General features: G+C 41.9%; 1 protein-coding gene across 1 annotated transcript in view; it reads left to right on the forward strand.

The window, feature by feature from the left end:
* LOC105009201 (short transient receptor potential channel 5) overlaps positions 1–14,688 on the forward strand; it is a 71,195-nt gene that overhangs the window by 28,775 nt on the left and 27,732 nt on the right. Inside the window, 4 exon segments of the mRNA XM_034290331.1 lie at positions 2,287–2,537; positions 5,765–5,944; positions 6,518–6,655; positions 7,158–7,361. Of these exon segments, the coding sequence (XP_034146222.1) occupies positions 2,287–2,537; positions 5,765–5,944; positions 6,518–6,655; positions 7,158–7,361 (773 nt within the window).

Here is a 14,688-nt window from a genome sequence, read left to right on the forward strand (position 1 = left end):
TTTTGCATGCTTGTCTCTCTATAAGCATAATCCATTTCTGCCTGACTCCTGGGTGTTTTGGGAAACTGCATAAAGATACATTGCTATAGGCTCTATACCAGACGTGACAACACAGGTGTTGGTAAATTGGATGTCAACTTTATTGGCATTGGGAGGAGAATTCAGTGTGCAAAATGTTGTTTTTGGTGAGCAACACCACTCTACCTACACAGGTACATGGTTCAAAGCCTTCTAGATAAACCAGAGAAAATGAATCCCTGCATCGGTAAGAGTGGAAACTTTAATGGACCTTTAAAGTCAGAAAAATCTTTCTGAACAAGGTTTTCACATGATGTGTATTCTTTTGATGGGAGCAGTATTGTCTTCATTCCTGAAGTTGAAATGGTATGGTGTTTTTTTCCCTGTGTACATTTTCTGTACGTAACAAATGAAAAAGGAAAAACAAAGTTTAAAGGTAACTGACTGTGTAAGAGAGAACATGAAAAGAGCCAAATTTGCCATTGGTAGGAGCAGCAGCTCTGAGTCGGATTCATCGACTTTTGGGTTCTTAAAAAACATGTCGCAAGCTTATATAGCAAGGTCAAAAGTAGTGTTTATCTATTACTACTCAACACTTTAAAGACTCTCATTTACTACCACATCAAAACCTTAACGACTCTTATCGACTACCACTCAAGTTTTTCAGTTTCACTCCAGTTCCTGTATCTAATGTACGTGAGGCTCTCAACGTTTCTGACACAAAAAAAAAGTCCGGATCCAGATCTGTTGAAACTTGCTGAGCTCCTTACTTGCCTATGTGTTTCATCTGAGTATCACTCAGGTTTCAGACAACAGCGCGGCACTGCCACAGCGATAAACGTTGTGAATGATGTAATGGATGCCACTGGTAAGAACCATCCCTGTGCCTCCCTGTCGGCAGACCTAAGGTGTTTGGCCGTGTTGATCACCACATCTCGTTGCATCGAACGTTGGCGAGACGTCTGAGATGTTAACTCTCCAGGAGGTGGTTCCACAGAGCCGTGCACTTTTTGTTAATTGTTCTTACTATCTACATTGACAACCTCTTCAGGAGGCCTTTGATGAGCTGCAGTGTGCCGTTCTTGTCCAAGCTCAGCTCTGTCAACGAGAATTGCTTTTCGGCAACGGCCTCCGTCTCCCGTGTATCATCGCTACAACAGAACAGCAAATAGAATGAGTGCCGATATATAAAAGCATCAAGCTGCAACTCTTGCCTACGATTCTGCTGCCTGAAGCAAAGCCACAGTTGGATAAGAAAGTCTCAGGTCTTGGGTCCTTCCACACGGAACAGCCTGCAAAGGGGCGTGAAATTGCAGGAGCTCATCTCTAAATTAGTTTGAAGGTAGACGTGAAGGGGTGTTAATGTTTCAACACACCTCTCTGATAAATCTCTTTGCCTTTCTCAATGTGCGCTCTGATTCTTCAAACTGAAGGGCTGCGTGTTTGGTGTTTTAATGAATTGTGAAAACCTGGCTCTGTTATTTCATTCTGGTCTCAGGTTTGCTTCTGTCGACGAGACTAGTCTGGAAAGATAAATACAATAAGAAGGTTCTATCTTTTGCGACCAATGGGGCAAAAGCAGAGATTGTCTCATGAAGCTCTAGCGACCATTTCACACTGTGTTGGGCAGCTGCAAATGTTTTCTTCTGACCCCACTGTGTTTTGTTCGGACTCCAGTCCTCCTTCACCTCCGACAGCACACATATTTATTGTAGGACAAGCAATCGACCAATCACCAGGCCCTCAGTGAGTCAAATCGAAGAGCTAGTTCATCAGAACTATGGGATGTCTTGGGGTTCTGGGGAAAGGTTTGAGAACCACCACAGTTTTCTGCTGTCCACACACAGGAGTGGATAGAGGACTTAAGTATGGGAGTATACGCTGTTGCAGACAGGCACCTTACTTTGCCGAGACATTCCTGCAGGACCTCTAACTTGTCTGACTGGTTGGAAACGTCCTCATAGTGCTGTTTCCGTGTGTTTGGTAGGCTATGTTATGACCAGGGGATGCGGCTGTGAAAACATTGACAGGTGTACAAGGACCCTGTCAGCAACCCTAGTATATAGATCATATATAATAATTTATATAATATATATATTATTTAATAATATATATATAATATTTAATAATATATATATATATATATATATATATATATACTTATCCTATCCTCCTCTTCCTTCACACTTTCACCTAATCCCTCTTCTCCTTTCTCCCCTCCCCCTCCATCTTTTCCTCCCCACTTCCGCTCCTCCCACTGCTCCCCAGGGGACTATGCGGGTGTCAAGCACGCGCTGCGGGAGGCGGAGGTGTACTACAACATAGACGTGAACTGCCTCGACCCGCTGGGCCGGAGCGCGCTCCTCATCGCCATCGAGAATGAGAACCTGGAGGTGATGGAGCTTCTCCTGGACCACGGGGTTGCCACTGGCGACGCTCTCCTCTACGCCATACGGAAGGAGGTGGTAGGAGCTGTGGAGCTGCTGCTGTCGCACAGGCGGCCGAGCGGAGAGAAACAGGTGTGTGTGCGTGTGTATCAACGTGGGTGTGCATGCTCGCGTGCCAAAAGGTCACGGGGTAATTGACCGGCAATTATTCACTTCGAGAAACACATCTAGTCTGGCGTTGCTGGCATGTTACACTCTGGCACACCTGCGAATGTACATCTACGACTGTATTAAGACCGCCCCTGGTTGGACGCCCGGCCTCAGCCTTGAGTGGGTCTCCGGGTCGTTCCCCCGACTGGACCGGGCAGCCGGATTCGGAGTCCTCTGGCTGGGCTCCGTGGTGACACGCCTGCCCCAACGCGGGCCCATGGGGACGGCCGGGGATGCTAAGGCCATCATGTCCATGAGGAGGCAGTGTGCCTCCCCAGTGTAACTGGGTTCCCATGGTTATGTAATGTCAGAAACTGTGATGGACAAAGGACATCAACCTGAACCAGGCTTTGAAGCTTTTTTCGAAACATTCCTGCCAGACCTCTAACTTCCTTTTTAGGAGACTCTAGCATATAGAAGTCTGCACCAACTCCCAACAGAGTTAAGCACACATTTCAGTTCAATTGCAGATAAAGCTGGTAGTAATATGTTCCAGTATTTGCTAGAAAAATCTGAGAAAGAAGAAAGAGCTGTGAATAGGTTGAGGAAAGAGCTCTGGAAATATCACCAGGAAGAAGAAAGAAGAGCTGTTATATCATCAGGAAGAAGAATTAAGAATTGTGACTACTTCACCAAGGAAGAGGAAAAAAGAGCCATGATTATATCACCAGGAAGAAAAAAGAAGAGATGTGACTATATCACCAGGAAGAATAAAGAAGACATGTGACTACCCTGGAAGAACAAAGATCTGTGACCATACCAGAAAGAAGACAGAAGATCTGTGACTATACCAAAAAGAAGAAAGAAGATCTGTGACTATACCAAAAAGAAGAAAGAAGATCTGTGACCATACCAGAAAGAAGACAGAAGATCTGTGACTATACCAAAAAGAAGAAAGAAGATCTGTGACTATACCAGAAAGAAGAAAGAAGATCTGTGACTGTATCACCAGGAAGGTGTGGCTCCCCTAACGTGATGTACTGAATAACCGTCTGAACGGGAACACACACAAACCCTGAAAGCATACAGCTGATTGTACAATCTGCCAGCATCGTGAAATAACATTATTCTATGACTTGTGTGTGTGTGTGTGTGTGTGTATGTGTGTGATGGGGGGGACAACGAGCACGGGTGAAATGGAGGGAAAGTGTGTGTGTTCGGATGCGCCTGTCTGTGTGTGTTCCACCATACATTTGTGGACATTGGACAGAACATTTCCAGATCTTATATCACCATGGCAACTCCCTGGCTTAAGTGAAGGGTTGTGGGTAAAGGTTTGGACATCTCTCACACACACACACACACACACGTACACACACACACACACGTACACACACACACACACACACACACACACACGTACACTCTCTGGAAGACAATTACACAACCAAACAAAATGAAGATACAGTATTGCATCCGAGACACCCTCTGTCCCTGTGCTCTCTCTGTCTCCTAATGTTTCCGTCTGTGAAGTGCTCGCCTGATGTATGGTAAAGAATTTCAACTCCTTAATGCCTTATAACAAACCACCAGCTCTTGTCTCTGTCTACCGCCTCTCTCATTCTGCCTCCTGTCTTATTCCAGCTCCTCTCTGTAACTACCTCCTTTCTTATTCTGCTTCCTCTCTCTTTCTACCTCCTCTCTTTCTTCCTCTTCTCTCTTTCTACATCCTTTCTCTTTCTACGTCATCTCTCTCTTTCTACATCCTTTCTCTTTCTACGTCATCTCTCTCTTTCTACATCCTTTCTCTTTCTATGTCATCTCTCTCTTTCTACATCCTTTCTCTTTCTACATCATCTCTCTCTTTCTACATCCTTTCTCTTTCTACGTCATCTCTCTCTTTTTACATCCTTTCTCTTTCTATGTCATCTCTCTCTTTCTACACCCTTTCTCTTTCTACATCATCTCTCTCTTTCTACATCCTTTCTCTTTCTACATCATCTCTCTCTTTCTACATCCTTTCTCTTTCTACATCATCCCTCTCTTTCTACATCCGTTGCCTGTCTCTGCTTTAGTGGTGAAATGCATTTATTCATCCTGGAACAGATAAGTGATATTATATAATACAATGTGATAATACGATAACTCTGTTAATTCTCCTCCAGCCATTGATATCAGCCATCTATTGCACACCAGCCTCCTCAATCCTGGCTTTGGCAGAAAGAGGAAGCGGGTGAAACAACGGGGGGAGGAAGGGGGGAGTAGAGGGATGTGGTGGGGGTGGGAGGATGGAGGAGTGATGGAAGGATGGAGTAGAGGGATGTAGCTAGGATGGAAGGGTGAAAGGATGGAAGGGGGGTGAAGGTAGGTGTGGTCCGTGCCCTAAATAAAAGAGGAAACGAAAGACTGGACTGAGAGGGAAAGAAAGAGAGGGGGAGGGAGAGAGACAGAGAAGGGGGAGAGACAGAGAAGGGGGAGAGGGGGAGAGGGGGAGAGACAGAGAAGGGGGAGAGACAGAGAGGGGGAGGACAGAGAGGGGGAGAGACAGAGGGGGGGAGAGACAGAGAGGGGGAGAGACAGAGAAGGGGGAGAGACAGAGATGAAGAAAAGGAAGATCATAGGGTTTTCTAACTGCCTTTGAAGTGTGAAGTGTGAGACAAGATGGGCAAAGTCTGTGTGTGAATGCGTGTGTGTCGTGTGTGTGTGTAAGTTCAGTGTGTGTGGATGTGTGTGCGTGTGTGTGTAAGTTCAGTTTGTGTGGATGTGTGTGCGTGTGTGTAAGTTCAGTGTGTGTGGATGTGTGTGCGTGTGTGTGTAAGTTCAGTTTGTGTGGATGTGTGTGTGTGTAAGTTCAGTGTGTGTGGATGTGTGTGCTTGTGTGTGTAAGTTCAGTTTGTGTGGATGTGTGTGTGTGTGTAAGTTCAGTGTGTGTGGATGTGTGTCCTCTTTTATCTGGCAGTTGATGCTCAGAGGTGTCGACTGCAGACGTTCCCAAGGCGTCACACACTGCAACAACCTCTCAGAGAGAGAGACAGTCACACCACATCATGAGGAAATAAAGACGACCGTTTGAGTCACCGTCGAGTCCGAGCCGCTGGAGAGGGAGTCGTCACTACTCCTGTCTCAGTATGACTCCCTGAAGAAATAAAGGTTACACCCCCCCCCTCTCCTCTGCCCCCCCCCCCCCCCCCCCCCCGGCTGCTCCTCAGGTCCCGTCCCTGATGATGGACGGTCAGTTCTCTGAGTTCACCCCAGACATCACCCCGGTCATCCTGGCAGCTCACACCAACAACTATGAGATCATCAAGCTGCTGGTCCAGAGGAAGGTGACCATCCCTCGACCGCATCAGATCCGCTGCGACTGTGTCGAGTGTGTCTCCAGTTCAGAGGTCAGCTGGCCCTCCATGCACACCGCCACGTGTGTCCGCGTCACGCGTTCGTTTGAAATATTTCAATTCATTGGAAATGTAGTGACTTGACGTTTGATTGATCATTTTCTCTCCGGCATGCAAGTCGAGTTTCTCTTGCTGTTTCTTTTTCAGGAACTGTTGCGCTTTTTTTAACCTGACTCCTATCATGACTCCTAACCTGACTCCTGATCTGACTCCTAACCTGACTCCTATCATGACTCCTAACCTGACTCCTATCACGAATCCTAACCTGACTCCTGATCTGACTCCTAACCTGACTCCTATTATGACTCCTAACCTGACTCCTAACCTGACTCCTATCATGACTCCTAACCTGACTCCTATCATGACTCCTAACGTGACTCCTAACCTGACTCCTATCATGAATCCTAACCTGACTCCTAACCTGACTCCTAACCTGACTCCTATCATGACTCCTAACCTGACTCCTATCATGAATCCTAACCTGACTCCTAACCTGACTCCTAACCTGACTCCTATCATGACTCCTAACGTGACTCCTAACGTGTCAAGCCCCACCTCTCTCTGTAGGTGGACAGTCTGCGTCACTCCAGATCCCGCCTGAACATTTACAAGGCCTTGGCCTCTCCCTCCCTCATCGCTCTGTCCAGCGAGGACCCCATACTCACCGCCTTCAGGCTAGGCTGGGAACTCAAAGAGCTCAGCAAGGTGAATGCCTGATTGACATGTTCGCTGGTCTGACTGGTGAATAGTGAGTTTGCTTATTCATTTGCTGTGTGTTTAGTTACACTTAAAGTGACTTAAAGTGCTCCATCAGCAGGGCGCTTGACCCGAATGGCTCAGCATCTGCTATACAACTATAATGTAAAAATCGCTTTGAAAAAAATATAGAAATTAATCTCTGCCTTTATATCAAATAAAATATTTTATGTTTCTTACTGTCTCACATATCCTTAATAAAGGGTGTTTGTGTTAATAACAAAACGACCTACTTGATAAAGTATCACTTATTCCAGTTGGACAGGATCATGAGTTCTCTGAGCAGTGTAACATATCTAAACATATTTAATACGTTCATAAAGGGTTAATGAAGTGTTTGTAAACAGTAATAACATGTTATAACCTGTTACTCTACTAAGAATGAGTTCCGTCGAGCTGCTAGCCAAGGACCTGCTCTGGAAAGGTTTCCACTGTTACTTTCTAACTCCAGGTGGAGAACGAGTTTCGTCAGGAGTACGAGGAGTTGTCTCAGCAGTGCAAGCTGTTTGCCAAGGACCTGCTGGACCAGGCCCGGAGCAGCAGGGAACTGGAAACCATCCTAAACCACCGAGACGACAGTGAAGAGATGGACCCCAGGGAGACCAGCCACGACCTGGCAAAGCTCAAACTGGCCATCAAGTACCAGCATAAAGAGGTAAGGGGGTTTTCTAGGATGTATTGTCCTGCTGTAGTAACAGTGTCGTACTGTATACAGAGCCTTGTGTAGGTTTGGATAGGACTTATTAGGATATTTGGACCGGCGATGCCTGTCAGACTGTTTTGACAGGCAGAGGGAAAGTGGAAAGTGATTGATGGAGGTAGAGGAACAAGAGAGAGAGATGAAGGTAGAGAGAGGGAACACCTGGGGGGAGAAGGAGATATCAGATGGAGATATCAGATGGAGATATGAGATGGAGAGATGAGATGGAGATATGAGATGGAGAGATGAGATGGAGAGATGAGATGGAGAGATGAGATGGAGAGATGAGATGGAAATATGAGATGGAGAGATGAGATGAAGATATGAGATGGAGAGATGAGATGGAGATATGAGATGGAGAGATGAGATGAAGATATGAGATGGAGAGATGAGATGGAGATATGAGATGAAGATATGAGATGGAGAGAGGGAGATGGAGAGATGAGATGGAGAGATGAGATGAAGATATGAGATGTAGAGATGAGATGGAGATATGAGATGTAGAGATGAGATGGAGAGAGGGAGATTTTTGGGAGAAAAACTTTGTTCTGCCGTATTAGTGGCAAAATATGTAGCTTCCTGTGACGCCCGTGGAGACAACCAGCTGAATAATGAACCAGGATAATAACAAGACAACCAGCTGAATAATGAACCAGGATAATAACAAGACAACCAGCTGAATAATGAACCAGGATAATAACAAGACAACCAGCTGAATAATGAACCAGGATAATAACAAGACAACCAGCTGAATAATGAACTAGGATAATAACAAGACAACCAGCTGAATAATGAACCAGGATAATAACAAGACAACCAGCTGAATAATGAACCAGGATAATAACAAGACAACCAGCTGAATAATGAACCAGGATAATAACAAGACAACCAGCTGAATAATGAACCAGGATAATAACAAGACAACCAGCTGAATAATGAACTAGGATAATAACAAGACAACCAGCTGAATAATGAACCAGGATAATAACAAGACAACCAGCTGAATAATGAACCAGGATAATAACAAGACAACCAGCTGAATAATGAACCAGGATAATAATAAGAATGCCTGGATCCTTCCCACTATTCACTTCTTACTGTAATTGCTGTTCACTATTCTGTTAATATTATTTCGTATGTATGTATGTTTGTTTTTCAACGTATGAAGTAACACAATACAAGCCAATAAAGCCATTTGAATGAAATTGTGAGATGAAGAGATGAAGGTTGAGAGAGAACAAGAGTGAGGGAGATGAAGAGAAGAAGGTATAGAGAGGAAGAGTGAGTGGGATGGAGAGATGAAGGTATAGAGATGAAGTGAGTGGGATGGAGAGATGAAGGTATAGAGAGGAAGAGTGAGGGAGATGAAGAGATGAAGGTTGAGAGAGAAAAATAGTGAGTGAGATGAAGAGTAAACAGACCTGATGTCTGTCTACAGAGAGAGAAAAAGACAAAAGAAGTAAGATTAATAGAGAGAGAAAGAGAGAGATGGGAGTAAGAGAATGTGAGAAAGAGAAGGGAGTAAGAGAATGTGAGAAAGAGAGATGAAGTTACATAGAGATTGAGAGAGAGATGTAGTTATACAGAGGGATGTAGTTATATAGAGGGATGGATAGAGAGATGTTATGTAGAGGGATGGATAGAGAAATGTTATATAGAGGGATGTAGTTATATAGAGGGATGGATAGAGAGATGTTATGTAGAGGGATGGATAGAGAGATGTTATGTAGAGGGATGGATAGAGAGATGTTATATAGAGGGATGTAGTTATATAGAGGGATGGATAGAGAGATGTTATGTAGAGGGATGGATAGAGAGATGTTATGTAGAGGGATGGATAGAGAGATGTTATGTAGAGGGATGGATAGAGAGATGTTATATAGAGGGATGTAGTTATATAGAGGGATGGATAGAGAGATGTTATATAGAGGGATGGATAGAGAGATGTTATGTAGAGGGATAGATAGAGAGACGTTATATAGAGTGGACCTGGTTTGTGTCTGTCATGATTAACATCCTAACATCTATGTAGTTATATAGAAGGATGTAGTTATATAGATGGATGTAGTTATATACAGGGATGTAGTTATATACAGGGATGTAGTTATATAGAAGGATATCGTTTTATAGAGGGATGTAGTTATATAGAGGGATGTAGTTATATTTAGTTATATAGAGGGATGTAGTTATATAGAGGGATGTAGTTATATAGAGGGATGTAGTTATATAGAGGTATGTAGATATATGTAGTTATATAGAGGGATGTAGTTATATGTAGTTATATAAAGGGATGTAGTTATATGTAGTTATATAGAGGGATGTAGTTATATGTAGTTATATAGAGGGATGTAGTTATATAGAGGGATGTAGTTATATAGAGGGATGTAGTTATATGTAGTTATATAGAGGGATGTAGTTATATTTAGTTATATAGAGGGATGTAGTTATATAGAGGGATGTAGTTATATGTAGTTATATAGAGGGATGTAGTTATATAGAGGGATGTAGTTATATGTAGTTATATAGAGGGATGTAGTTATATAGAGGGGTGTAGTTATATAGAGGGATGTAGTTATATGTAGTTATATAGAGGGATGTAGTTATATGTAGTTATATAGAGGGATGTAGTTATATAGAGGGGTGTATTTATATGTAGTTATATAGAGGGATGTAGTTATATGTAGTTATATAGAGGGATGTAGTTATATGTAGTTATATAGAGGGATGTAGTTATATGTAGTTATATAGAGGGATGTAGTTATATAGAGGGATGTAGTTATATGTAGTTATATAGAGGGATGTAGTTATATAGAGGGGTTTAGTTATATGTAGTTATATAGAGGGATGTAGTTATATAGAGGGATGTAGTTATATGTAGTTATATAGAGGGATGTAGTTATATAGAGGGATGTAGTTATATGTAGTTATATAGAGGGATGTAGTTATATAGAGGGATGTAGTTATATAGAGGGATGTAGTTATATGTAGTTATATAGAGGGATGTAGTTATATAGAGGAATGTAGTTATATGTAGTTATATAGAGGGATGTAGTTATATAGAGGGATGTAGTTATATAGAGGGATGTAGTTATATGTAGTTATATAGAGGGATGTAGTTATATAGAGGGATGTAGTTATATGTAGTTATATAGAGGGATGTAGTTATATAGAGGGGTGTAGTTATATGTAGTTATATAGAGGGATGTAGTTATATAGAGGGATGTAGTTATATAGAGGGATGTAGTTATATAGAGGGATGTAGTTATATGCAGTTATATAGAGGGATGTAGTTATATAGAGGGATGTAGTTATATGTAGTTATATAGAGGGATGTAGTTATATAGAGGGATGTAGTTATATAGAGGGATGTAGTTATATGTAGTTATATAGAGGGATGTAGTTATATAGAGGGATGTAGTTATATGTAGTTATATAGAGGGATGTAGTTATATAGAGGGGTGTAGTTATATGTAGTTATATAGAGGGATGTAGTTATATAGAGGGGTGTAGTTATATGTAGTTATATAGAGGGGTGTAGTTATATAGAGGGATGTAGTTATATGTAGTTATATAGAGGGATGTAGTTATATAGAGGGATGTAGTTATATGTAGTTATATAGAGGGATGTAGTTATATAGAGGGGTGTAGTTATATGTAGTTATATAGAGGGATGTAGTTATATAGAGGGGTGTAGTTATATGTAGTTATATAGAGTGGACTGGTTTGTGTCTGTCATGATTAACATCCCCTCGTGGTTTAGAGGAGAGACAGGAAGGAGCAGTGGCTCCAAGTGCCATGGTGCGTCAATTCCACCCTAACCAGGCCCTCTGTGTGTGTGAGTGTGGTAATGTGTGTGTGGTTGTGTGCGTGTGTGTGTGTGTGCTGGTGTGTGTGTGTGGTTGTGTGTGTGTGCTGGTGTGTGTGTGTGTGTGTGTGTGAGCGGGGTTGTGTGTGTTTGTGCTGGTGTGTGTGTGTGTGGTTGTGTGTGTGTGCTGGTGTGTGTGTGTGTGTGTGAGTGGGTACACTCTTTCCCCATCCATCCATGTCAATTCCAGGACTCGCTGTGTCCTTCCTCCTGAACACTCTCTGGCATCTTCCTCCCTTCCTTCTTTCTTTCCTTTTATCTTTGTGTCTGTGTGTGTCTCTGTGTGTGTGTGTGTGTGTCTGGATGGCTGGTACAGTGTGTCTCTGCGTTTGTCTCAGGAGTCCATAGTGACACCATGTTATATAAGAATACACTCCTCCATCTCTCCTCCATTACTCCTCCTCTCTCCCCCTCCCTCCCTCCCTCCCTCCCTCACCCCGTCCCCCCTCCCTCCCCCCTCCCTCCCTCCCTCCCTCCCTGTCGCTTCCTGTACCTGCTCTCTCACTTTTATATCTTTACATCCTGTCTGGCATCTGCCTTTCCTCCTTCCTCTCTCTCTCTCTTTGTCTGTCTTTCAGTTACGTTTCCAACAGGGGAAAAAAGTAAATACTTAGTAAACAACAGACAAAAAAGTAAATACTTAGTAAACAACAGACAAAAAAGTAAATACTTAGTAAACAACAGACAGAAAAAAGCATTTTGAGTGTTATATTGTAAGCTACAGTACGTACAGGACTGGCTTTCTTGCACACAAAAACAGTTTGGAAAGATTTGAAGCCATTTCTAATGTGAAGTAAATCCCTATGAACACTGATGGACATGCTGGATGAGACTGGCATAGTGGGAGTCGCATCACGTCTTGAAGATGCAGTCTGGGACTTCCAATGTCAGTGTTTATTATGTTGTTCATATGTGTGTAATCTATAAGTAGAATTGGTGTTATTATTACGCCGGTAATACAGTGTTTTACACTAAGCTTCATGGTGTTATTATTACGCAGGTAATACAGTATTCTACACATTATTGTGTTATTGTTACACAGGTTATACAGTATTTTACACTAAGCCTTACGGTGTTATTATTACACCGGTAATACAGTGTTTTACATTATGCTATATGGTGTTATTATTACACGGTAATGCAGTATTTTACACTAAGTCATATGATGTTATTATTAATCCGGTAAAACAGTGTTTTACATTAAGCTTCATGGTGTTATTATTACACCGGTAATACAGTGTTTTACACCAAGTTTCATGGTGTTATTATTACACAGGTAATACAGTGTTTTACACCAAGTTTCATGGTGTTATTATTACACAGGTAATACAGTATTTTACACTAAGTTTTATGGTGTTATTATTACACCGGTAATACAGTGTTTAACACTATGCTATATGGTGTATAATATTACACTGTAATACAGTATTTTACACTATGCTATATGGTGTTATTATTACACGATAATACAGTATTTTACACTATGCTATATGGTGTATAATACTACACTGTAATACAGTATTTTACACTATGCTATATGGTGTTATTATTACACGGTAATACAGTATTTTACACTATGCTATATGGTGTTATTATTACACGGTAATACAGTATTTTACACTATGCTATATGGTGTTATTATTACACGGTAATACAGTATTTTACACTATGCTATATGGTGTTATTATTACACGGTAATACAGTATTTTACACTATGCTATATGGTGTTATTATTACACGGTAATACAGTATTTTACACTATGCTATATGGTGTTATTATTACACGGTAATACAGTATTTTACACTATGCTATATGGTGTTATTATTACACGGTAATACAGTATTTTACACTATGCTATATGGTGTTATTATTACACGGTAATACAGTATTTTACACTATGCTATATGGTGTTTATTGAGTCAGCGGACATGAAAAGTGCAATAAAAAGTGCAGATAGTCAGAAATGTGCTTTCGACAGGTGCTTTCAGAAATGTCCAAGGAGGTTATCCTTCGGTTTGCTCTGAAGTGTAGCTTGTATCTCCTCTTCACATTTCTGAAGACGTCTGTAGATGTAATACCCACCTTTGTGGAATCCACTTGTACACTGTCGTACAATATTGTCAGTCCCTGTATGCAGTATTCAGCGCTCCTGCAGAGCTACATGCTATTCTCTACACCATCAGAAACACTCATTGATCCTCTTAAGTCTGGATGTTGAATGGCTGAATGAAATGTTTTGCGGCTGGGCAGAAGAAAACAAGTCTCTTGAGTTGGACCTCCCTGGACGGCACATTGTTTACTGGGTTGTACTTGTATCTTGACAGCTGATGACCAGAAGGTGGAGAACCTAACATCTGTAGAAGAAACTGGTGTTTGTAAGAATTCAAACGTTACTTGCTTCTAACCGATTCATTTCCATTTAAACATGAACCCAATTTTTTCCCCCAGCGCATTTGACTACCACATTTTATGTTTTATTGGAGGTACCTATATACTTGTGTAACAGGTTTGTCATTTGTTGTTACTGTAAACATATTGACTAAATCAAATAATCCAATTGATTAGAAGATAGAGGACTGAGAGAGTCAGTCTGTTTTCCTCACTAGAAGATAGAGGACAGAGAGAGTAAGTCTGTTTTCCTCACTAGAAGATAGAGGACAGAGAGAGTAAGTCTGTTTTCTTCACTAGAAGATAGAGGACAGAGAGAGTAAGTCTGTTTTCTTCACTAGAAGATAGAGGACTGAGAGAATATGTCTGTTTCCCTCACTAGAAGATAGAGGACTGAGAGTGGATGTTAACATTCAGGAATTGTCACTAACATTTTTCCAAGGCACAACTGTGTTAAATGTTCCACTGGAAAGAACACTGCTTTGACATGTTTGGACTCAACACTGGTCAAAATAACACTGAAAATATTGAAATGATGTGTGCATGATTAATTAACTAATTTATTCTTCCTTTATTTCACCCTTTCTGTGTCTTTCTCTAACTCTCACCCCCCTTCTTTTTTTCTTTATTGTGTACTCTGAGGTGTATCACAGACAATCCCCAGACCTCTAGTAAAGCTTTTAGTATCGTTTACAAGCCCTAATGTTGTGTCTGTGCCATTGAGTTAACACAGACCCATTTCCCTGGAAGAAACGTTGAACTAAGGCCATCTCTCCGTCTTGCTCCGTCTCACTGCATTTCTGTCTCTATCTCTCTATCTTTGTCTCTCTCCATCCCTCTGTTTCTCTTTCCCTCTCTAACACACACTTCACACATAATACATTTGCCTTAACAGCTATCCACAGATTCCCATCTCATCGTAGACAATATTCGCCGGCAGGAGAACTTGTCCATCTGATGGACCCCTGGGCTCTGTGGGTACTCCTGGGCACTGTGGGTACTCCTGGACACTGTGGGTACTCCTGGAC

This window comes from Esox lucius, chromosome 24 (genome assembly GCF_011004845.1).
Source record: "Esox lucius isolate fEsoLuc1 chromosome 24, fEsoLuc1.pri, whole genome shotgun sequence".
NCBI lineage: Eukaryota > Metazoa > Chordata > Actinopteri > Esociformes > Esocidae > Esox > Esox lucius.